The sequence below is a fragment of the Gopherus evgoodei genome, chromosome 1, assembly GCF_007399415.2.
Source record: "Gopherus evgoodei ecotype Sinaloan lineage chromosome 1, rGopEvg1_v1.p, whole genome shotgun sequence".
Lineage (NCBI taxonomy): Eukaryota > Metazoa > Chordata > Testudines > Testudinidae > Gopherus > Gopherus evgoodei.
Genome location: NC_044322.1, coordinates 347,497,398 through 347,523,006, shown reverse-complemented (window position 1 = coordinate 347,523,006; position 25,609 = coordinate 347,497,398). Strand labels below are relative to the sequence as shown.

At 41.1% G+C, this 25,609-nt stretch overlaps 1 protein-coding gene across 7 annotated transcripts in view; it reads left to right on the top strand.

The window, feature by feature from the left end:
• The first annotated feature begins 18,286 nt into the window (after nt 1–18,286).
• Nucleotides 18,287–25,609, top strand: part of CACNA2D1 (calcium voltage-gated channel auxiliary subunit alpha2delta 1) — a 689,818-nt gene continuing 682,495 nt past the window's right edge. For 3 of the 7 annotated variants that reach the window (XM_030560557.1, XM_030560387.1, XM_030560113.1), the window contains exon 1: nt 18,291–18,879. In XM_030560557.1, the coding sequence (XP_030416417.1) occupies nt 18,785–18,879 (95 nt within the window). In that variant the 5' untranslated portion in view covers nt 18,291–18,784. Of the gene's footprint in view, nt 18,880–25,609 lie in introns of all 7 variants that reach the window. The other 4 variants (XM_030560298.1, XM_030560027.1, XM_030560205.1 and 1 more) reach the window with 4 other exon arrangements.

The window sequence follows — 25,609 nt, the reverse complement described above, 5'->3', positions numbered from 1 at the left end:
TCCCCACACAGCCAGTCCTCCCTTTTTCCTGGCTGGCTCCAGACTGACTACAAAATGGCTTCTCCCTCTGAGGGCCTGTCACTCCATTTTGGTTTCTGGGTGGACTCTGAGTCTGCCTTGGCTTCTCCTCCCTACCAAGGAGAGTGCCTCATCCTGAGCTGAGAGCAGACAGAGTCCCAGGAATCTATGTTATCTCCTTGGGAGTTAAAGAAAGTTAGGAAGGGAAGAGGATTGAGGGAGATTTTTTGGAAGGAGGGTGGGGGAACGCCTGAGGGAAAGGGGAAGCCAAGAAGAGGGTAACTTTGAGACAGTACGTGGGGCAGGAGGAAGAGTACACGAAGCTGGGGCAGAAAAATAAAGAGGAGGCTGTGAGGATTAACCAATTCATGTTCACAGAGTTCTGAAGATGGAAAGAGGGCTGTAAGTACCAAGCATTGCCCTTTGTAATAAAGCTCCATTGGAAAAAAAATCAATGGAGGAAGCGTGGCTTATTTGAATGGGAATTTGCATATCAATATTGCAATAGCATGGTGCTATAGTAGAGAGAGACTGGGAAAATAAAGGCTAGGGCCAAATATTTCTGGTGTTTAACCTCCATATCTATTTAAAATAAAAACTGAAAATGCCACAGTGTATGCTTGTCCTTGATTTCCTTCCAACAGAATGTTCATTGATGTGTTCACATGTTTTGATGTGTGATTTACAATCTCTAACTCAAGGGGCAATTGCAACCAGGCTGGTAATCGGAAAGCTGAGCCTCATTACAGTGGAATGTCAACTGTCCTGAATATTGAACTCTAAAAATTATGGCTTTCTAAATGTGTGGGCAAAATTATTAAGCAGCAATAATCAACAGTACAGCTGATGTGGGGAGGGTGGTGTTGGGGAAATGGCATTCTGAAAATAGCTAGTGCATCTGCTTGGTAACTATTTTTTTCTTCCAACTGGAAATATTCTCCAGTGTTTCAAAGGAAAAAAATAGGGAAAAAAACCAAAAATGTACTAGTCTTCACAAAGAACTCATTGTCTAGAATTTTTAAAAATCTGTTTTTAGGTGGTACCTAGAAAAAAAAATGAATATCCGCAACCGGTTTTTGTTAAAAAAAATCTATTTCTTTTCATCAGTACTTTAAAAATTGCTTTGCAAAACCATAAATGGCCTGAAAACTTGTAAATTATAGTTTCATCCCAATATAACTTACAGCGGATCACGTATGACCTCTGAAAACTGAGGTGATAATGAAAAACAGTGAAAGCCTCTAAACTATTGCAGCAGTCCCCTGTGCTACTAGACTATCATCTGTAAACTTTACGTTTGATCTAGTTTTCCATTGCAATTTCATCCTGTGCAAAAGAAACTTAACTAGGAATATTTTTAGGGAAAAAATGGTTCTATTTTTCATGAGCACAGGCTTCCATGCTGTTAAATGAGTTGCTGTAAAGGGCTGTGTGCGAGAGAGAAAAATAATCATGAGCTTATGGTATTACTTGCTATTTCTGTTTATAGAGGGTGATTTGATAAGTAGATTTCAGAGTCTGCTATGGATCATTTGTATTCACTCCAAGAGGAGTTCAGAAGAAATTAACGAGAAGCTGAAATTACTGTTGGTGTGCAAAGTTTTGAAAAAGGTGGGTAGAGCAGATAACTACAACTTTCTAGTAAAGAAATCTGGCAGTTGCTGACCCAGCAGCTGTATTGCTATTTTTTGTTAAGCAATTAGCACCTTTAATGAATTTTGATAACAAGATACTGCAAAAATGCATACCTGAGTTATCTTTTTAATGTGGAACAAATACATTAATTTCTCTCATAAACATGAATGTATAGGCTCTCATCCTACATTATGTAGCATACAGGCATATCTCCACAGAGCCCCAATTATTTCAGTGAGACTTTGTGCCAGTTCAGCACTCCACTCACACATTACAGTTCAGGACTGGAGCAATACGTCTTGCCCAAGGGGAATCATTGGGTCAGATTTTCAGAGGTACTGAATGCCTAAAGATTGAGATGCCTTAGAAGTCAGGTGCCTGACTCCTATTGACTTCCATAGGAGTTTGGCATCTAACCTGCCTAGGCACTTCTGAAAATCCCCTTAGGTGCCTACCTGCATCTATAGGTGTTTAAGTAGCTTTGGAAATCTTACCCCTCCCAATTAACATCTTTTGCTGATAGCGACACTATTGAAGTCAAGCCGCATCCTCAACCAGGCAACAAGAGAATTTCTACCCATGGGAGACAGAACAAATAATACCAGCTTCCCCCTACCCAATTTCCACAGCTCTGCTGCCCATCTCCCATTTTCTCATTTGCAGAAAAACACTTGATTTTTAAAGGGACACAGGGCTACATTCACCAAGGAACTCTGACTTGGTGAGTGTTGCCACATCTAACTTCTAGGTGCCTAGGGAAAAAAAATCACTGAGATTCACAAAGTTTGATTAGGTGCCTCACAGTTTTCCCTCTTCCTTGGACTGGTGTAATAACAGCTCACTGGCCTGTTTCAGTCTACTTTAACCACAGGGGAGGCTACAAGGTGGTGATACACTGGCAGTTCCCATGAAACTTCATCTGGGCTAAAGAGATGAACCCAGGCTGCTCCAGGAGGGAGCAGCAGCTAGCAGAGGTATCCTCTGAGAACTGGTTGCAACAACAGGCTCTGTGGCTCTTAAGCTCAGATCCTGATAGTTATTGAGGTACTTACCTCCCATCCAACTCAATGAGAGCTAGGTGCCTAAATACCTCTGGAGATCTTGTGGTCTGTGAAGCATACCAGCCCATCAAGCAGATGCTGATTGATATATCAGTGCAAACCACTTCCCTGGGAAAGAAAGCAAACAAATGACTCTTTAGCGGAAAATGCCAGATCAAATTTACTCCATTTAAAGAGATGTATTAAGAATCTCTTTATTTTTCTACATTTAATTGATATGCTTTGAACTTTTAATTATTTTTTGACTAAGAGTCTTAATCTTAGGTTCATAGAATCATAGAATATTAGGGTTGGAAGGGACCTCGGGGTTTTGATGACACTTTTAAACACCAGCCTGGGGACGTGTATGTGTATTCGATGTGAAATTCACCTCTCTGCCAAACACCAGCACAATGACTATACATCACTTGCATTAAGCAATGTATATGCCAAGCATGGGTCCTCTGTACCAGGGTGAAGTTCACTCATAGAGCATGATCCATGGGAATGGCCCAGGCCATGCTGTAGGTTTCCTGCAGTAGGACCAATGGAGCTTGTCCCGGATGAAAACATGTATAATAAAGAAACTTTCATGCCCAAAACTACCCTGCCTTTGGAGCCTGGGAAAAGAGGCATATGGAACTGTGTGGAAGGAGAATGGAAAGTCTAAGGCAAACTTCCTATCAGTTCTGTGCAGGGAACCTGTACATCTCATATTGCCATAATTTCTTTTTGGTATATGTGCACCACAGCTCTCTGGACAGCGTGAGAGGCCTACTCAAGTGTGTGTGTGTGTATATAAAACAAGTGTGTATAAATCAATAATTGTGCTGACTATGTGTAGTTACTGCACCTACCAGGTCTGAAATAGTGCTGGTCACAAGTTTTTCAACAACAAGTTGGCCTCCTTGAAATCAAAATGTTCCACAGGCAAATGTCAACTTTGATGATTTTTTTTTAATTTCTTTTTCAGAAGCAACATTTAGAAATGTCAGTTTGAAAGTAAATGTCTTGTTTCAAGTTGACATTTCATTTCAAAATGTCAAAAGGTTATATTTTGATTGGAAATGTTGAAATTTTTCATTTCAGTGTTCTCCAATTAGTATTTTATGGAGCTTTTTGTTCTGCAAAAACTCTCCGCATTTTCACTTTTTGTACTGATTCAGGATGAAAACAAATGTCAAACATGAATATTTCTTGTGGGATGGAAGTGCCAGACAGCTCTGGTCTGAAATATTCTACCTGTCAGAGTTCAGAAGGCTTCTCAGCATCTGGAGTTTGGTCAGAGAGCAGACATAGAGATGGAGTGAAATGGTTGCAGATTATACAAGGGTTTACTGTGTTAGCTTGATTCATTTTGCTGTTTATCTTTTGCACTTAAAGACAGCATAGCTGATGTTAAAAAATTTATTTGGATTTTGGGACACACAACCAACTAGTAACTTTTGGTGGCCAGCTCACACAGAGTATAGTTCCTAATACTTCTATAATTAACAGATTCTTCATAACTGATACAAGCCTGTGTTTGTGGAACTTAAGTTTTTGGGTTTGTAGTCTTGCTGGAACCACAAAGTCCACCTTAATTGATTAGTCTTGTTAGAGTTGGTATGGCAACCCCAATTTTTTCATGTTCTCTGGACCATGCATCTGATGAAGTGGGTTTTAACCCACGAAAGTTTATGCCCAAATACATTTGTTAGTCTCTAAGGTGCCACAAGAACTCCTCATTGTTTTTGCTGATACAGACTAACACAGCTACCTCTCTGAAACCTGTCACAAAGTCCTATGTGTCTGTACAGTGCTTTCAATGTGTATGTTGAGAGAACCTGTGGGAGTACAGAGTGTTAGCTTTTTATGGACATAAGTTCAAGGTGACTGTTTCTCATGAAGGAGTTAGGCACATTGTGTGAAACAAAAACAGCTTAATGAAAGGAACCTAACACCCAACTCCCACTGAATTAGTTGGGTGCATAACTCCCTTAGGCTCTTCTGAAAATCCCAGTCAAAAATTTCCTAGCCCTCTACATCATCACATGCTTCATTTTGATTATCTTGCATGTTATATTATTTTTTGTCTGTCATTTTTTGGTGTGCACATCTTCATTCCCCTTTACACATATTTCAGTTGCTTCCCCACTTTCTTTTAAGTATGTTAGTTACTATGGAAACACCACTAGACTTAGGAGTGGCAATAATTAGCGATGTCTGCAAGAGCAAGGTAAAGTCAATGTATATAATTAGGCCCTGAAGCCACAGTGGGCTTTGTGTAGCTGGAGTCCCAGGGTCTGGCTGGGCACAGTTCATTCCAAGATCGGGGCCTTAGCATTCTATATCATGATTTGTGAAATAGTTGTGATGAGGATTAATTAATGTAAATGAATGACATTGTTAGAGGGTTGAGTGGGGTCTGAATCAGGCCAGGGGTTTGACTTGATATGTATTATGGGTGCACATTAAGGATGTGCTGTAAACTCGCAGCAAGCATAAAAAAAGTGTCTTTCTACTGAACTGTCAACTTGAAATGTGACTTTTAAATTCCTTCCTTCGTTTTAATGATAGATATTGGGGCTGGTCAGAGATACATTTATCTGCAGCTGCTTTTATCTTTGATTCTTTAATTGGCAATTTTTAAGATTAAGAAGCTTTTAAAATAAAGATTTTAAATAAAACTCTAAAAGGTTTAGAGAGCTTGCTTGCTATGGGTTTCCTCAGAGAAGGAAAGTTTATTATTTCTTAAAGGCATTTTGTTTGTTTGTCTTATTGGTCCCTTTGCTCCTCCTCCTCCTACCAGGTCTTGTCTATGCACAGAAGTTATACCCCTTTAAATTAAATTAGTATTCACATTAGTGCAAAATGCTGTGTGGGCACTCTTATTTCAGATTAGGGGTGTCTTATTTTGGTTTAGCTTAATCCATTTTTACTGGGTTAGGCTAAACTGAAATATGCCATTCTTAATCCAAAATAAGTGTGTCTCTTTGTAATGGGGTTGAGGGAGGTTGAGGCAATATTATGTATAAACTATCACACTCCACTTCTTCCAGTTTACCTCTTTGCTGAAGCACAGATCAGATTTCTGTCTTTTCAGAAAGTATTACAGAGTTAAACCTCAGGATTATTATAGGGAAAATCCTGACCAGTAGGTATTAATAGTTCCCAGTCTACTTCAAAGATAGAGTACCCTACAGTTTATTAGTAAACCAACATTGTAAACAAAATAAAGTATTACAAATAGGGTTTGGAATACTACAAATGTACACAAAAGCTATTAGATGGTAATGTGTTCCTTTTACAGACTTGCCCTTTGTTGCTGTTGCATATATTTAAATATAAGGTTCCAACATAACATTTAGACTTCTATATTTAGCACACACAACAAAACACACTCCCCTCTGACTTTATTCCAAAGATGGCTTCTCAGTCTTTATAGTGTGATCAGAATGTGTAGTGTGTGTCAGCTGGACTCTTCAGAGCTTGAGAAGAATGGCAGCATCTCAGTCCTTTCAAACGCTTCAGAATCCTGTCAGCACACAAAGAGTTTGGGGATCTCCACAGTTAAGCATTCCAGCCCTTGGGATAATAGGTGACTAGTCTTCATTTTGAGGATGAAATGGAAATCTGGAGCCTGTATCCAAAGTGGTAGATGGGTCCCACACAGCAGATACATCTTAGTCCTGATCCATCAGCTGCTGCATCCGCAGGGTTGTCTTTAGCTCCTATGTTTACAACCATTCTCCCCCTGCCCACAAGCTGTTTGTTTGGCTCAGTTCTCAAATGGTGAATGTGTGGGATCTGCAACATTCCTTGCTCACAGTGAAGGCTTCTTATACACATTTGGAAATTCTACTTAGCATGTTAGTAACCACCAGACCCTAGTTCTGGATGTTTCAGGACTGTTCTGAGTTGGCCAGCCCTACTCTCTCTTCATCTTTGCAGAGACACAATATTTCAACTACGATCCATCACTCTTCCCCTTTGCTTCTTCCCCTTTCTTTGGACTAAAAATAAATAAATGCTGTAGTATAAACCATGTAGGTTACATATGCACAAACCTAACACTACTTTAAAAAACACTTTTTAGTTAAAGCAGAGCTAGCATGTGTAGACCAGGCATGCACCCGTCTCCTCCTTCCTTTCCCTCCCCCTTGCTATCTACTCTGAACTTCTATTTACTTCCACCATTTCCTCCCTTTATTCCCCTCCTTATCTTCCTAGTAACTCTCCTTTCTTCTTCTTCTTCCTCTCCTGTTTATACCTTCCCCCTTTTCTTCTCACATCCCCTTCTTCTCCTTCACTTTACTCCTCCTTCTCTTACTCTGCCCGTCCCTCTCTCACATTACTCCTCCTTTTCTTCTCTACTCTTCTTTCTAATTTTCCTGACTTCATTGTCTTCATCCAGTTCTTTCTTTCCCTTCCTTCCCATTTTCTCTCTTTCCTTCTCTCATGATTCTTCACTCTCTTTTTCTTCCTACATTCTTGCTTCCCCTCTAACTCTTACTTTTTTTCTTGTCTCACTTCTATTCATCCTCTGGACCATCCCACTCTTCATCCACTCGTTTTCCTCTCTCTGTTCCACATCACCTTTTTCCCTTTGGTGAATGCTCATTAACATACTTCAGTGTCCTGAAAACAGGATCAAAGGCAAGGGGTGAGGTGGAGTGAAGAAGGAGGAAGAAAGGGGAAAAGAAGCAGCTGAGCACTATTAGCATTCAGCCTTGAACTCTATGGCCGTAAGCCACCACTTTTGTTCCAAACTTCTGAGGGTTGCACCCCACCTTAACCCTGTCTGTGCTTCCCCACTCCCCTGGAGCTGGAGCTGGGAGTGGGGCCATGGCTCCCGGGCATGGGGGGAATGGGGTAAGGGGACTGAGGCTGGCCTGCAGCTGGGGGCGGGGCTGGGGCCAGGAGTGGGACCCACCTCATTCTTCAGTGACTGTAGCTCACATATACCACTCCCATTCTTGAGAAGTGGAAGTACTGCAGCACCTACTGACAATGATGGAGATTAACCTTCTCAGTGCTCATTGAGCTCACTAGGAGTCTTTCACTGATTTCAATGATCTTTGAATTAGGCCCAAACAAAGCTACTATTGAACTGATCCAGCATTTCTTCTCACTGACTTCGGTGTGTCAATAATCAGTATGAATGTAAGCTCAGGCCCTGAGTTCTTAACCCTGAATTTCTTGGGCCCAATTCTTTACTCTTTTAAGCTGTTGCCAAAGGAGTTACAATGGCACAAAACCAGAGCAAAAGAGAGAGAATCAGGATCCTTCTATTCTTAACCTGTCACAGCTTTAGCGTTACTTTCTAGCTCATTTTAGGCCAGATTCACGAGTATGTTACTCTTATGCTGGTCTAACACCATTGATTTCAACTGACTGCCACTTGCATAAGGCTACAGGAAAAGCAGTGGTGCATCAGGCCATTAAAAATTAATGTAAATGGTTTTAAAACTTGTATGAGGCTCATCCATGGACCAGTCTCGCTCTTACTTTATGTGATGTGATACAGCAACAGCAGCCAGAGTTCTCCATTATTCTTACAGGACCCTGATCCCGAGAGGTGCTGGGCACCCTGAACTTCCACTCTGGCAAGGTGACCAATCCTGACAGAGCTGTTCCAAAGACTCCTATTAATTACAATAAGAGGCTGTCTGGTGCAATATTATATATTAAAAACTACAGCCAAGTTCCTCATCAAATGATGCACTGATCACAAAAATACGATGTTACTCCTAGCATGCAATATCTTCCTTATGCATTTCCATAATATGGGGCTTGAGAGGCTAAGCACATCAAATTTTCAATTTGTTCAGCAGTCCAGTGGTGGGGAGAGTTTCCAGCCTGATCTGGAAATAAGATAAATTTTTGAATAGGGTAATTAACCATTGGTACAATTTACAAATGACGTGGTGGATTCTTCAGCACTGACAATTTTTAAATCAAGATCGGATATTTTTCTCAAAAATATGCTTTAGGAATTATTTCGGGGAAGTTCTATAGGCTGTGATATTCAGATCATCAGACGAGATCAGGGGTCGGCAACCTTTGGCACATAGCCCATCAGGGTAATCCGGTGGCAGGCCGCGAGACAATTTGTTTACGTTGACCATCCACAGGCACGGCCCCCCCACAGCTCCCAGTGACCGTGGCTTGTCATTCCCGGCCAAGGGGGCTCCGGGAAGCTGTTTTCTCCTAATGTTTATAGTTATAGGGCAAACCCTTAAATATTACCTTATAACATGGGGTATAGATATTGTAAGTAAGATTCATGCATGCAACAACTCACAAGCTTTTCATAGTCTCAAAACTCTAAATACATTTTAATAGGTCTAATACCTATTTGGAGATATACCTAGCTTGTAGAACTGGAAGGTACCATGAAGGGTTATTGAGTCCAGACCCCTGCCTTCACTAGCAGGACCAAGTACTGATTTTACCCCAGATCCCTAAGTGGCCCCCTCAAGGATTAAATTCACAACCCTGGGTTTAGCAGGCTAATGCTCAAACCACTGAGCTATCCCTCCCCACTAACGCACAAGTAAACCAGTCTGGTTTCCAGCTATGTGTTTGTCAGTGGCCAGCGAGGCCTAAGGGCCTTGACATGAGCTTCCCAGCATCACAACACATACACACACTTTGTAAGTGGAAGTGATGTCTAGGACATAAAATGTGTAACATGATGTTATCATGCACCTTTGATGCATCCGATGAAGTGGGTATTCACCCACGAAAGCTCATGCTCCAATACGTCTGTTAGTCTATAAGGTGCTACAGGACTCTTTGCTGCTTTGATGGTTTGGTAGTCCTGGTAGTCCATCTCACCTGGAATTTATTCCACCCCTTAAAGAGACCCTTCTATATCGCATACTGCATTCTCATTTTAAAATAGAATTGGCCTTCTTCACAATGGCATTGCACTGTGTACTCATCTTCTGTCTTTCTCTGATGTGCCTAATGGAATGGAGCCCTGACCTGGTAAAGATTTCTAGGCACTACACCGTGTTAGATTTTGGGAATGATGATGTTGATTTATCTCATCATAAGAGCATTCTAAATAATAGATCCCTACTTGACATGTAGATGGGGCTTTGTTTTTTCTCAGGAACGTTATCTTTTATCTCAGGTACTTAAATGTCTCCTATTACTGTAGTGACAGTGTACTTGTCCTCACAACACCCCTGTGAGATAGGGAAATGCTCTTACCTGCATTTTACAGATGCAGAGGTAAGGCTTAGAAAGACAATAATTTGCCCAAGCTCATACAGGAAGCCTACCATAGAGCTGTGAACTGAACCCTGGGCCCTAGGGGTAGCATCTTAACCATTGCACTGTCCTTTTTGTATTTTGCTATATTAAACTCATTTTTTTCTTTGGCCTGCCAAATGTCCCAAATGATCCCAATTTCTCTGTATTTTATGTGGGTTCTGTAGAAATTGTGCAAAACCCCAGAAACTATTTCAAAATTCTCCACCATTTCTCCTAAACCACAACAGTGGGAACAAACATGTCTTAGCTGATGCGTTCTCAGAGAGTCTCCAAATGCAGAGCAGTATCTATAAGCTGCTTTTTTAAAGGGCTGCACAGTGAATCACAGTACAATGGGAAGAGCTGCATCCAGGTCTCTCCTTTTCTGGGATAAATTTGCAGTATTTTGGCTCTGCAGATCACTGCATCTGCTAGGAACTTCTTTGAGTCAAGAGGTTTTCTTTTCTTTTCTTATTTTTTTTAACCAAGTAATAATAATAGTTAGTTTTCTGATTAACTGAACATTGTTTAGGAGTTTCATAAGCACCTAAGTGACTTCGTGCTCCTTTTCAAAATCCCACCCATAAAACATAAGGACAAGACTGTGGATTTAATTTGGGTTGGGTGGGGATGGTGGGTTTGAGAACACCTGTGCATTGCCAGCTTCTGACTGGCATGGTTCATGATCTAGGCACAGACCCTCTGGGAGTACTGGGAAAATGCATGCAGTAGCTTTTACCGAGTGTTGCACTCTCCACTCAGTGACCCAACGTGTGATGGTAGAGGGCTGCAGGGTCATGGCTCAGGCCTAGCTCTGCAACTTCCCCTGTTTTTGTGTCATTGTGTATATGGTTGCGTGAGTGCAAGTGTGAATGAAGTGGGCGTCTAGTACAGCTGTCACTGCCAGTCTTCTGAAGTCCTTATGCACCAGGAGCTTGATCCAAAGCCCACTGAACACAATGGGATTCACCCATTAATTTCAGTGGGCTTTGTGCTAGGCTGTAGAAGCACAAAAACTAGGCACAGTCCTGGTCCCTGCACAGAGGCTTAATGGAAACAAAAGGAAGGATCTTTGTACTCTATCACCTGAGCACTCCTACAGGGCAAGGCAGAATTAAGAAATGTGCTGGTACTTCATCCCTGATGACTTGCTGATGCTTTGCATGTTTTGTCTGCACATCCCAGAAAATAGCTGCCAGACTCTTTCAAAAATAAGCTATGGAGCTTCTCCAACCTACACCAGCTGAGGATCTGGCCCCATGTCTATTGACCTAGGATACTCTCTCAAAACCTGCAGTTTGAGAGAGCCCGTTGCAGCAGTGTAGAAGAGCCAGGGATGGCACATTTCTCCAGAATGGAGCATACAAGCTTTTTGCAGACAGTTCTGCTCGAAGAAACCATCTCTGTTCATAATTATTTGCAAAGAAAACAGCCGTCCGGTGTCAAAGTATGTTTTACTATATCTTACACTGGAAACAAGGAGCAAGACTACCCTGATTCTTATTACTTCCTTTCAAGAAGCAATGGCCATAGAACATGAGTAAAGATGGCTCTGCCATTTTGAGCTTACATCTGACATTAGTAAGATGTATCAAGGGGTTGCAGTATATTCTATGTACTTACATGGGATTGCTCTTGACTTTAAAACCAAAGCTGCTCTACATATTATTTAAAATTATGCTTCAGTCCAGTACCCTGACTTCTCTCTTGATGTTGTGTTCTCTGTCTTAAGTCCTAAACTAGGATTTCTCCACTTAAAAAACAGTCTAAGGCCCTGATTCTCCACTCCCACAGGCTTGACACCCATGTGACTCCCTTGATATCAGGGGAGTTACTCCTGATGTAAGCATCTGGAAAGTGTATGAAGGCAGCAATAATACTAGTAGTAGTAAAATTCAATGGTCACCTTCCCATCTCTAATTGGGGTTATGAAGTCAGCATGTATTAGATCCGATCCCGCTCTCACAAAAGTCAGTGATAAAACTTCTGTTGACTTAAATGAACTAAGATCCCATTGGGGCAAACTATGCTCCCATTTACACAGGTGTAAACTCCCCAACTACCTGACACAAGTGTAACTAAGAGTAGAATTTCTGTAAATCTGTTTTCTGCCACAGATTTCCTGAATGACCTTGGGCCCCTCCTGTGTCTGTTCGCCCTCTGTAATGGTGGTAATCTGTGAGTAGTGCAAGAATATATACATTAAAGATTGTGAGGCACTCAATATGGTAATGGGGGCCATGTAAATATCAAGGCTAGATAAGATACAGAATATGGTGCATTGCCTAAAATATATATAGGGCCTGATTCTCCTCTTGCTTCCACTGGTGTAAATCAGAGTAGTCAATCTCCCCTCCCTACCATATGCATTATAGTGAGTATACTGATAGATCAGAGTGCCTTAACATTCATTACTCTTCTCCTTCGTCCCTATCTTTCTCAGTTCTTTAGATTTCTCCTGCATGCACACATGTAATTCCCCTGCCCCAATCCTCTTGTCTTCTAGAACTTATAGACTTTAAGGTCAGAAGAACCATTGTGATCATCTAGTCTGGCCTCCTGCATATTGCAGGCCACAGAGCCTCGCCTACACATTCCTGGAATAGACCTCTAACCTCTGACTGAGTTACTGAAGTCCTCAAATCATGGTTTAAAGACTTCTAGTTACAGAGAATCCACCATTTACACTAGTATAAACCTGCAAGTTACCTGGACCCCATGCAGCAGAGGAGGGCGAAAAACCCACAAGCTCTCTGTCAATCTGATTGGAGGGAAAATTCCTTCCTGACCTCAAATATGGTGATCAGTTAGACCCTGAGCATGTGGGCAAGACCCACCAGGCAGATACCTTGTAAAGAATTCTCTGTTGTAATTCAGAGTCCTCCCTATCTAGTGTCCTTTTTAAGGCTGTTTGTTTTTTTTGCTATTGAAAGTCAACAGTGGGCCACAGGCCATTGTAGGCAGTCCCATCACACCATCCTCTCCATAAACTTACCAAGCTCACTTACCAAGACCTTCCCTGTGTCAAGGTGCTCTCATCTCAACCTACCTCTACCTCAATTTGAGTTCCACTTTCTGTAATACACAAATACTTCCACCTCATTCCCCTCCTGCTCAGTGACCACTCTACAGTACAACAGCTCCCAGTTCAGAATCCCATCTCCTCACTATAAATTCTCCACCTCAGTCCTCCCTCCTTGTTGACCCACTTACCCCATTCCCAGCTACTGCTACCAGCTCAACCCCCCAAAACGCAAACAAAAGGTTTAAATGGGTCAACTAACACAGGTCAATTATTGCTTTTAATATGATCCTTGGTTATGCTTTCTTCAGTTTGTTTGGCTTGTGGTGTGAAGACTTACATAAAGTGAGATTTTTTTAGGATCTTTGAAAAAATACCACATGACTTGACACAGGAATGCATACAGAAACCATCTGACTTTTGAAAAGTCCATGCTAAAAACAAAAGCTTGTTTTTAGACTGCAAGAGCATGAAGAAATATCTAAGTCTTCAATCCTGCAAAAACTTATGCATGCAAGCAACTTCAGTTCCCCCAAGCCTTCCCATCAAACTCAGTGGGAACTCGCCTGAGTAAAATTACTCACATCCATAAGTGTTTCAAGATCAGGCCCCAAATCGGTAAAAATTTTGCATCCCCATAATTTGTAACACAAACAGTTATTTATTTAGTAAAACAAGTGAAATAAATAGTTGGAAGGTTTTAAATAGCAGTCACTCCTGGAATTTGTGCAAGTGCATCATTCACTCTGAGTCAGGGTGGATCTTGCCTCCTGATTTTCAGATTCAGAAAAAATACAAGAATTCAAAATATACCACCAAGCTTCACTTGGTTTTAAAGCAAAACCATGACTCAACTTCAGGTTTCTCCAACACCGGGCTCGACGCCAAGTATGGTTGTAAATGTTGCAAGGTTTTCAGGCTGAATCTGGGTGGAATACCATGGCTCTGATCCTTATGGTGAGCTCCATGTGGGTGGACCCCTGCACACACACACCCCCAATGGAGCTATGCACAGGCACAGAGGTCTGTCTGTATGGAGCTTGTTGTAATTGTGGGGTTCAAGTTTGTAATGAAACCTCAAGCCCACCAAGTTGTTCCTGTTTTGTGAGCGCCATACAGAGCTCTGCCTAGTTCTAACCTTCAGTGAATTTCACCACAGAGTACATATTCATAATCAAGTCATAATAGAAACCTACCCTTATAGTGACACGGCCAAAGTTAGGAGGCCTCAGACTTAATCAGCTTTGAAGCTAGATTGTGATTTAAACCATTAACCCCAAGCCTGGACCCCTGCATGGACTAGCCAGGCTTTAGGTCTGGAGGCAAAGAAAGATGGTGCTACATTCATGTTTACTCCCCCTGGAGCACGGGAGTGGAAAATAGGCACAACCTTGGTTCCACTGATCAACACAGCTAAGAGTTCACTTGAGTAATTCTAACCTTCCAGAGCTGCCCCCAGCTTCGCCTGCCTACTCGTTTTCTCTAACATAGAGGAGCAGGACAAAATATCCAGCCTCAGAGTGTTAATGGAGCCAAAGTGCCTGGGAGCAAGGGTGGGGAAGCAGAGACCTCCAGACCTGACACAGATGTGCTGCTTCTCCATACAGACTCCTGCATTTCTTGGACCCATACAGTGTGGGAGCAGCACCCACTTCCTGATCTGGAAGTGGCACCCCCCTCTCTTCCTCTTCCATTGAAACAGTGAGATAAACACTACATCACTATGTGCCTCCACTTCAGCCTAATGGCATCTGTTCAGCTCCTGATTGTGCAGGGCTTCCAAAGACTCCTTCTGCTACCGGATGGCGGTGGACACCATGCTTCTCTTCCCTTCACCTCCCTTCCTTTCCAGGGCCAGCTCTACTGTTTTCGCCACCCCAAGCAGCAAGCCGAATTGCCGCTGCGGAAGGAGGGGGCTGTCCATCTGCCCTTAGGGTGGCTCGTGTGTTTCCGTGGTGGCTGAAGACAGAAGCTGCGCCGCCATGGACAGCTGAACACAGAAGTTGCCGCCGAATTGCCACCGCCGCGGAAATGTGCCTGCTGCCCTAATGGCACATGAACTTCCCCCGCCATCCGGCGGCAATTATTGCATCGCATGGGGGCAAAAACACAGGGACTGCCTCCCCTTGCAGATTGCCGCCCCAAGCACCTGCTTGGGATGCTGGTGCCTGGAGCCAGCCCTGCTTCTTTCAATTCACCCCTGCTAACTCATCCCATCCCTTCCATTCCCATCTCTTTCCATACCTTTGCAAGCCAAAAAGAAAATAAAAGAATCTTATATAAATAAAAGGAAAGAAATACACTCCCCCACTCCAATTTGATATATGTCTATAATCAGGGAGCTAACAGGGCATATTCTAGTCATCACCTTGGCTGCCCTGCTTCTGTGTTGTGTCCATTTCAACAACCCTTATGTCCTGATCTGTATATGAGTGTAGTCAGATATAGGATCGGGGCCTTAGTCTATCTTTGGCCTCTATCCTGCAGAGAGCTTTATGCAGACCTTTCCGCCTGTATGGAATTCATTGCAGAAGGGGGCCTTAGCTTGTAATCTCTTCAGGGTGAGTGTCTTTGCAGGTATTTGTACAGGGCTTAGAATGGATCTGGATGCTGATTGGTGCCTTTGGGGTATTACTGTATTAGAAAGAGCAATAATACTTCTCCTTGTATTCTTTCCAGTTGTTTACTTCTTTGATTATTATTTATTTATATTGCAATAGCACCTGGGAGCTCTGGTCATGGACCAGTGTGTTGGGCCCTCTACAAGCACAGAACAAATTACATTATTATAGTGGGCTCGGGGTCTGATCTTGGAAGCTATTTGTATTACCATTACTATAATTAATTATTTTTACAGTTGCTGCACAGAGGACAAATGCAGCATTAGAAAGCTTAAGAATATGATGTTAATGTGGAAGAAATTAATCGCATGTCACTTTATGCTTCTGACTTTGCTTGCACTATCATTCCTCCTTTTGCCTTAGTTGCTCATTTGTCTCTCTGACGTCAGCATTGCTAACCCCAAGTGTACAAAAATTACGAGTCGGAGCACCAAAAATCAGGAGATTGGCTTAAAAATCACCTCATTATAAATGTAATTTTGATGGGTTTTTCTTCTTCTTCTAGTGTTTGTGCCTGCTGGGGTGTCACATTTTCAAGCTTTTCACTGCAATTATAAGAACTAAAAACTACTTTTTTTTTAAAGTGGAAGCTGAGATGCTCACATAGTCACATGACTCCAGGAGTTGGGTTCTTGAGAAAAACACCAAATATCATGAGACTCAACAAAACTGAAGATGGCTGAGAGTTTTATGTCAGTGCTAAGGTGGCTCTGAAACAGTCTTTCTTTGTGACCAAGAGTTTATGACCACCCTGCTCTTCCCATTGCTAAATGGAATGGAGTCCTGGCTAGGCATGAGGGAAGTCTCAGAGGTGGGGATGTGCCAGTTTAGCAAATCCAATGAGTTAATAGTGACTATGTTCAACAGAAGCAAGGACTAGGTGGAAGTAAGCGCCATTAGATTAGAATAATTAAAATGAGACTGGATAAAACTCTCAGGTACCATACAGATGCATGATACATATAGACAAGGTAAATAGCACTACAAATGCACTGTACCGCAGAGATTCTCAAAGTGTGGTCTGTGGAGTATTTGCTGCGAGTCGTATAGAGAGCTAGCTGATTGCATGAGTAGAAGGATGGTCTGGTGGTTAAGGCACAGAGCTGTGATCTGGGACAGCTGGGTTTAATTCTGTGATTGATCACAGACTTCCTGTGTGATCTAGGGCATGCTGCTTAGTCTCTCTGTGCCTCAGCTTCCCAGCTGTAAAATGGAGATACCAGCACTGCCCAGCTTCACAGGGGTATAGTGGGATAAATAGATTCTGAGTTGCTCAGGTAATGGGAGCCATATAAATACTGAAGATAGATGCTGCTAGCTCTGCCCCATCAGGTCTATGTGTTGGATTGTTGTTGTTTTTTAAAGTTTGATGAAATAAAAAATAATTGTCATTGTTCTTCTACCTGCTCTTTTAAATATACATTAAATATTTCCCCACTCTTCCTTTACCTTGTAAACCAATTGTAGTTTCCATGGGGATGTGATTGATGATGACTGGGGTAGTGGGGACTGTGGGAGGGGCTGGTTTGCATGATTGTGAATGGAAGAGGTGGTGGCTCCTACAGGGGCATAGACAATTTTTTTGAAGGGGGGGAGGTAAAGTTAACAAATAAAATAACCATTGAATCTCACTTTAATGAGTAATATTTTATTATGACTAAATTTGTCTGCTTGTAATACAGCAGAATAAACAAGTTTCTATTCCAAACTGTTTTCTTCATGTAATAACTAAATCCCTAAACTGTTAGTAGGGATAAAGCCCCTTCCTAGCTCCCAGCTGCCTATAATCTGGGCCCTCAGACGATCTCTGAGTTAAAATGTAGTGAAGCAAGGTGGATGGGGTATTAATTTTTATTGGATCAGCTTCTCTTGGTAGGAGAGAGAAGTTTTTGAGTTTACACTGAGCTCTTCTTCAGGTCTGGGTTCTGTGTAGCTGGCACTGCTTGGCTCTCTAACAGAAGTTGGTCCAATAAAAGATATTACCTCACCCACTTTGTGTCTCTCATATCCCCGGACCCACAAGCTTACAACACTGCATGCTTAAAATGTGGTGAACACACTGATAAAATCTGGTCTTGACTTGGGAAGGAAATAAGTGGAAGGACCAGATTGTCAAAAGGGCAGCGCTTAGCACCCATAATTGGAAACCGATTTTCAAACGAGCCTCCCAGAGGAGCTGGTGAATGCTGAGCAGAGCACTTTTAAAAATCAGGCCAACTTCCATAGGGAGCCTAAATGGAAGCTGTTAAGTAAGGGGGCAGCTTGCCTAGTAACTAGCCTAACTTGCATGGTTGCAAGCTTGGGGGGGGGAAACACCCTCACAAGGGCTGCCTGGGAGAATCCAGCCGCCCCCGCCCAGGGAGCCGCCCGGGAGGTGCAGAGACCCAGCCGCCCACGCCGGGGGGGCCGCTAGCGACAAGCCCGCAGAGGCTTTCGAACTAGGCAGCGAACCGGAGTCTCGCTTGATTCTGCGCTTCAGTTCCCAGGCTGCCTGGGCTCCAGCACACGGCTAGTGAATAAAACAAAGTGCGCTGCGGGCCGGTTCGCAGCCTGGCCTGCGAGGCTGCCTCGCATGTGGCTGGCTGCGGGTTGGGGCTAGGCGCCAGCTCCCCTCTACCCCCTCCCCAAGCTCGGGAGATCAGCTGCTGACTTTGGGAGTTCCTCCTATTCCTTGTATGGAAAGCAGCTCCCCGCAGGGCTCGCCGAGACTCATCTAACACCCTCCCCCGCTGTGACTTTCCCCAGCTCGCTTGTCTTCTTGCTGGTAGCAGGGAAGCAAACGAGAAATCTCCCCGCCTATGCTGCTTCCCACAACTCACCCCCTCCAACACCCCCACGCCCGCCGCCTCCTCCCCTCCTCCGCGCTCGGGAATAAATCCGAGAAGGACCGAGCCAGGGACGCCAGAGCGAGCGGAGAAGCTGCTCCAAAAGTAGCCCTGATGGCGGCGGATCGGATGCAGCCGGAGCTGCCGCGGGAGTACGGGCGAGTCTGAGTATCTCCCTGGATCCCCCGCTCCACCCACCGATCTCGATCGGTCTCCTCCCCACCTCCAGCTCCGCTCCCTGTTGCTGTGCCCATCGCTGGGCGGCTCCTCGGAGAAAGGGAGGGGGGCATTTTAAAAAGCAAAATAAGCCCCCACTCATTCAATTTCATTATTTGTTCCATCTCCGTGACTGGGGGGGATCGATCTTCGATCAGGAAGATGGCTGCTAGCTGGCTGCTAGTCTTCAGTCTGACACTTTTCCAGTCTCTGGTGATGAACCTGTCCTCGGAAGGACCCTTCCCCTCTGCCACAACGTAAGTTCCACCCGAGTTTGGGTCTGGACTGTTTTTTTTGTTTTTTGTAATGGGGTGGTGGGGAAGGAAAGCGTTTCACTGAGAAAGCTAGAGTGTGTTTGGGAGCGGGTGGCGATTGTAATTTGCAGGAGAGTTCTCCTTCCTGGGGAGTGGGAGATCCCTGATCATAAAGTGGTAACTGGGGTACATTGCAGGATTTTGGCTGCTTTTGTTTTGGCGATCCAGGCTCTCCTATAGATGGTCACTGAAAAGAGCGAGAGGAAGACCAGGGAAAGCCAAGTACTATACTTTTGAGTCAAGGGATTTGCATGAGAGCAACACTCCAGACCAGTCTCTAAATATACCCCCAGCAGTTTAGCTGTGCTAAGAGGAAAGTTTCTAGTTACACATATTCCCCTCTCCCCGCCCCCACCAGCTTCAAAGGTTATTTCTGTGTGACTGGAATTTTAAGACTTTCTATTTTTAAAAATACTGTAGCAATTTCTTTTTTTAAATAAAAGATACATGAAATACATGGCCTTGCCTTTTCCATGCATGTTTTCAAGACAGTATTATTATAATTTTTGGGTGCAGATTTTAAATGTATATGTGCGCTCATTTCTACTTGGATCTCCTCCAGTTCACAACGTTAATATTTTGACAGTTCCAGGGTTTGTTTTGTTCGTGTGGTTTTGTGTGTGCGCATGCATGTGCAAAAGCAGACTTTTTTGCATGTTTAAAGCAACATAAGTAAAGTAGCTGTGTTTTCATGCAGACTCTTCAAACATTAGCCTTCACAATAATTACTTAAGGGGATTCACCTTTGCACCTTCAAGAGAAATTTTCTTAGTAATGGCTGTTTTATGTTGCTGTTTTGCATGGATGTAATAGAAAATTTTAAAGCATTGCACAGTTGTTAACGTGAAAGTGTGTCCCTGAACAAAGCTAGGATCACATAATGAAAGGCATGCAAAACAAGAAAGGGGGGGGGAATAGCCCAATATGTCATATTAGTTTCAGTCAGACACTTATAGGATAAGAAACAATGTGGACTAATGACCACGTTTTCTTTTTAGAAGCACTTACTTTAGTTCCTGGGTTAAAACCTGTCCTCTGATAACTTTATGTGGATGGCTCACTTTAATGCATTTTACATAAGAAAAACAAAGCTAAGGGTAGTCTTTTGTGTTGTTTGATGCTGGGCAGAATTTACTGTCCTGTCTCATTCTGTACAGGAGATTTCAGTGATTACCAGTAGTGCTTTTTACCAATAAGTGCTGCTGGTGTGTTAGCATTGGTTTCAGTTCTCTGTGTTGGTTCTGTTATGTATTGGAGCAAGACTAAAAGGATACACACACTGGTGAAAGAAAGAAAGGAATTAAGAAAGATAACTGCATAACCACTTAATATCTTTTAGATTGTTTTTTTTATTTTCATTTACTTTTATTTTCTTGGACTGAAAGAGTTACAAAGATGTGCTGTGTAAAACAAGAAGCCTTAACTAAAAAATAATGCTCAGATACCCATTTTTTAAATCCTTGCTACTCTTAGACTTCACCATCCTAGATCAAAAGACTATCTCTTATGAATTGATAAATCATATTAGATACAATTATTCACAATTGATCTTCTCCTTAAATTTATCTAATTTGTAAAATATAAAGAAATACTATAATTTCCAAGTAGAATTATGGATCTCTTTCTACTTTGAGATACTTGGTTTTTAAATATTAGTAGTCCGCTCAGTTCATATTTGCATCTTACCGTCACAATTGCTCTTACTATTCATAATAAGAGCAAACATCAGAAGAATAGGGTATTAGTTAATCAAAGAACTTTAATGATAAGGAATGCAATAAAAATATCTGTTCTCTTGGTTAACAGCATTTATATGTTCTCCACGATCTACTTACTGTCTTTTTTTTTTTTAAATCAAGCCATTGAAATATTGTTGAAAGAATCCACGGTGTCTACTTATCTTCATAATAATGTATTTCCAGTCTTAAATAAAATCAAAGAGCAAATAAGTCTCATTTCATTTAGGAGACAGTTCAGCAGGCTGGTCGGAGGACTTGTTTTGCAAAAAGTAATGATGTAACAGGTGAAGCCGAAAACAATGCTAGGATAGTGCTTTTAGCAACTGTGAGTTTAATGATATTTTGCTCACCAGTGTATAGTGTAAATGGGGAAGAATAAAGTGAAAATGACACAAGTGAAAATGTTCGTGACTGTAAGTCATTTTAGATGTAAATACCAGTAGCAACAAATAGAAAAAAGATTGAGGGGTGGGAAGAAACAAAAGGGATACTAGTGGTTGAAAACCAAAGGCTGTTTAATGCCTGATATGTCACATTCATCTACAAGTATTTTCAATATGCACCTCTCTCTTTTATCATTTACTTGAAAACCTGGTGTTAGGCGGTATTTGAATATTGCTTGGGTGGGTGTGTTGTAATTTAAAATTAGCATATCCAAGGCTACATAGTTGTTGATTTTATCAACAATTGCTTTCCACCCCATTACCCTGTGAATTTTGCATCAGTTAATGTCATTCTTATGAGATGTATCTTTCCTGCAGAACTCAAGAAACTCATGTAGTCAATACAGTGATACAAAAATGTGATATCTTTTTTGGTAAAGAAAAACTCAAAAGCTTTCACTAGTGTCTCTTAGATAGAATCTCAGGCATTTGATTGATTTCACTACTTTGGCTTTGATATGTTTACCCAGCAAAACAGCGGGAGTCAGCTTATTAGTAACATCTATACTGAATGAAATAGAAACCTGAACTGTTAATTCAAAATCAGAAAATATGTTATAGTCACATAGTGCTGCAAGCAGCCAACGTTAGAATATTTTAAACAGATTGAAGATTTTCTGTATTGGGATATGCAGGCATATTGATGGATATAACTTGATCTTTTGATATAAGGTTTGACAACTGATCAATATATATTGCACATTTAGTTAAATATATCATTTTCACCGAGTCAAAATATTAAGGAATTATACAGTGCACTAAATTATACAGTGCACTAAAGTGTACAGTGGTCTGTTATGTTTTGACGTCCAGTAATTCAGTCATATGTGCAATATTGCATACATTTTGCACTTGTATGAGAATATTTTTTTTGTATGGCAGACCTATCATACTTGTAACTGAACTGCTGGCAAAAGTACACAATGCATTTCTTTCTTTCTAGTCTTAGGTGTACATTTAATGTCTATATATATATATCTAGATATAAATAAAATTAAAAAATACATCTAACATTAAAATATTATAAGGACAGCCTAGCGCATTGTGGTGCTACATGAATAAAATAACAGTAATAGAAACAAAATAAGCCATTTTAATTTCAGTTTTTTTTAAAAACGGTTGTACTTTTGATATCAACTAAAAAGCAGTGATTACAGTAATGTTGATATTTACTATAACACTGATTAACATAAAATGTAAATATGTACTCCAAGCTTTGAGAGGACTAACTTGGATATTTTGTTACATAATTTAAAACTTAACAGTTAAGTGTTTGACAAATTTAGGGTTGGATCCTATTAAATTCAGTGGGACTGCTTTTATGTATGTGTTTGCAGGATTGGGCTCATAGTTTGGTTCTATCCAGTCCTTTTAAAACATTTTCTGTCTTTAGTTCTCTCTTTTTTTTAAAATGACTCTCTCCAACTGTTTGGATTTTAAAATAAGAAATATAAGTTCATGATATAACCGAGACAGACTTTGTCACTTGGAATGAGTTATAAGATTTATTAATATTATTCAGAATATGTAAAATATGTGAGAATAACAAGGAAATTGTGCATATACTTATAGACAAGCAAACATTTAGTAAATAAAGGTCTAATCCTGCAAACACTTACTCATGTGAATCACTCTTACTCTCTTTTATGTCGTTAGGATTACTCATTGAAGTAAGAATGACACACATGAAAGGACTGGGATCTTTATCTTTTGGTTTTGCACATGGTCCTACCAACTGTAATTCTACCATTAATAACTATACAAGCTAGAATTGATATTCTGTATCACTTTCTGTATTAAATGATTAGTGACAAAGGGTGGACAGAAGACATTCATGATGTGTGTTTTAAATGTGCTGATAAATGTACGTACTTCATTTTGACGCTTCAGCATAACGATTATTTGATACTTTTATTAAAAAAATCTTCCTATTTTAGCTTTGAAACTGGTAGTAATATGGCGAGTACTAGCACTTATGGCATTGTTTTGGTACATTCAGAAATACTCTCTGCTATAAAAAATACTACACTGACGTGAATCTTCATGTAAATGGAACAGAGAGAGGGAGTATCACCTCTTGGTGTGTTCTCAGCATCATGTGTATTAAAACCACAGGTGCTTAAAACACAGTCTTATGAATGTATGTCTAGTAGAAATAAATTTTAAAGCAGAGTGCAAAACAGCTTGGTGACCAGTGTTGTTTTCCTTTTGTGTGTGTGTATCGGTGTGCATGATGGTGATAAATGAAAGTTATTTCGATTCACAGAACATGATTCTATTATATTTATTATCAGTGAATGGGAGTTTCTTGGTATTTTGTTTTTATTTCTTTCCCTCTTGTTAGTGTTTTGATGTCTTCCCCTCCTCCCCATCCTCATGGTTATTTCTTCTGAGGTTTTCAAACCTACAACTGTTACACTTTATTAGATATGAAAATCTAAACTGAAACCTGCAGCATAGTCACTGATCAGAAAGAGATTTTCACTGAAATAAATCAGTGGTTTAGGGTTCTTGCCATCTTTAATCTTACAATGATGCTATTTTCAGAACTGCATTGCTCATACCCTACAAAATGACTTTATCCAAGAACTCAGCTTCTAGAAAGAGAGGGAGGGAGCCTGGCAGTACGTTAGTTTTATATATGTTCACTTAAACAGAAGGTGTAGATTTGGTGTAGATTTTTAAAAAAACAATATTAATTTAGCTGAACCCTTTAATTTGGGGGAGGGAAATGGTCAAATTTTAGTTTAACCTTTTGCAAACGATAAGCAGTAAACTGGGTTACACAAATTCACTGATAACTGAGGTTAGACCTTTTAATGCCTTGATCCTGTGTCCCTTATTCATGTGAGCAGCTTGTACCAAAGCAAGTAATCTCATTTAAACCAATGAACTATAATAAGATTTGAGGGTTGCAGTACTGGGTAGTATAACAAAGAGAAGAAAATAAACCAATCCTACTCGAACTGGTTTTAATGGAAGCAGAATTGGGTCCGAAATTCCCTTGTATTTTTACAGGTGAACTAGAGTTTCTCATCTCTGTATGCCTATATATGTATTTTGTTTAGCAAGTTTATAAAGATATTCGTGACTAACGCCAAAATTGTGGACTTGGGATAAAAACCCTCTCTTCTGCTTAGGAAGAAAAAACTTCACCAATCTATAATGCTGGGAATGAAATTGTTACTTGGACCTCAACTGTAATTTTGCTAAAGTCAAATGCTGTGCTTTATTTTTGTCTCTAGTAAATACTGAATCAGGCTTATTTACAGAAATGGTACAAAGTTATTTTCTGGGTTTAAGCAATTAGTGACCCCAACACCTTGAAAAAATGCAAAGGTTATTAATTACCAAAAAACAAACAAACCCCAAAAAACATTTCTCATTTTTCGCCCTTGGGTAATCCCGATTCTCAGTGCTCTGATTAGTGTCAAAGCTCTCCAGTATGAGCACTTCATTCTGTCTACTGTCATTAAATGATGAGTATCAATGAATATTTAAATTATATGTGAACGAGAATGCAGCCCCAGTTTTTCTTTTTGTACGTATTAAAGGACCCGATCCTACAACACCTTTCTCATTCATATAGTTCTCTCACATCAGTGATCCCATGGTCCCCTCAGACTACTCGTATGATTTTCAGGATTGGGCCCAAAGCTCGGATTTTGTAGAAATAAATGGTATTGCAAATAAAAATAAACTGAACGCTGCAATTACATATTATGGGCTTGATTCTCATCACTCCCGATGGATACCCCTATAAATGAGGAGAGAATTTGTCCAGTATCTTATTTTGAATATGCTTTTGGCTCCAACAGCATAATTATTTCCATATAATACTCTACTGATTGTAGAAATGGTTTAAATACAAGCTGCAAATATATAATATTAATAGCTGAATCCTTCCCTCAGCTGAACTTCTAACACCTTGATGACATTAGTCTTCTGGTTTGAGTTTAACTGAGGACAAAGTCGGGCCCAATAGGTCTAATTTTCTAGGACATTCAGTCAAATCTAGCCTGCTAATTATGCAATATTGCAGTAGAACATGGGTGGGATTTTCAAAAGAGCTTGAGTGACTTAGGAGCCTGTACATACCTTATTGAAAATCAGTTGGACTTGTGCTCCTAAATCACATCAGCACCTTTAAAAATCCAACTTTGTATCAGAGGAGTATATCTAGGGGCCTTATTGCATAAACCTTACTCAAGCTAAAGCCCATGGCAACTTTGCATGCACAGGGGCAGCTGGTTGGGGCCTCGGGTGTTTCCCAGGTGTGTAGAACTACACCCTTTTGAAACTGAGATTAGTTCAGATTGTGCCCCCATCAGCAGAGTCCTCAGCAGCATCTCCATCTTCCCATGCCCTCACAGCTTGGATTTATGTAGTGAGGGGGCTGGGTCTCAGCAGGCCTGATACAGGAAGAGGCTGATCCCACAATGGACTGAGGCAGCATGGGTGATACACATCGCTCCCTCTCACAAAGATCTC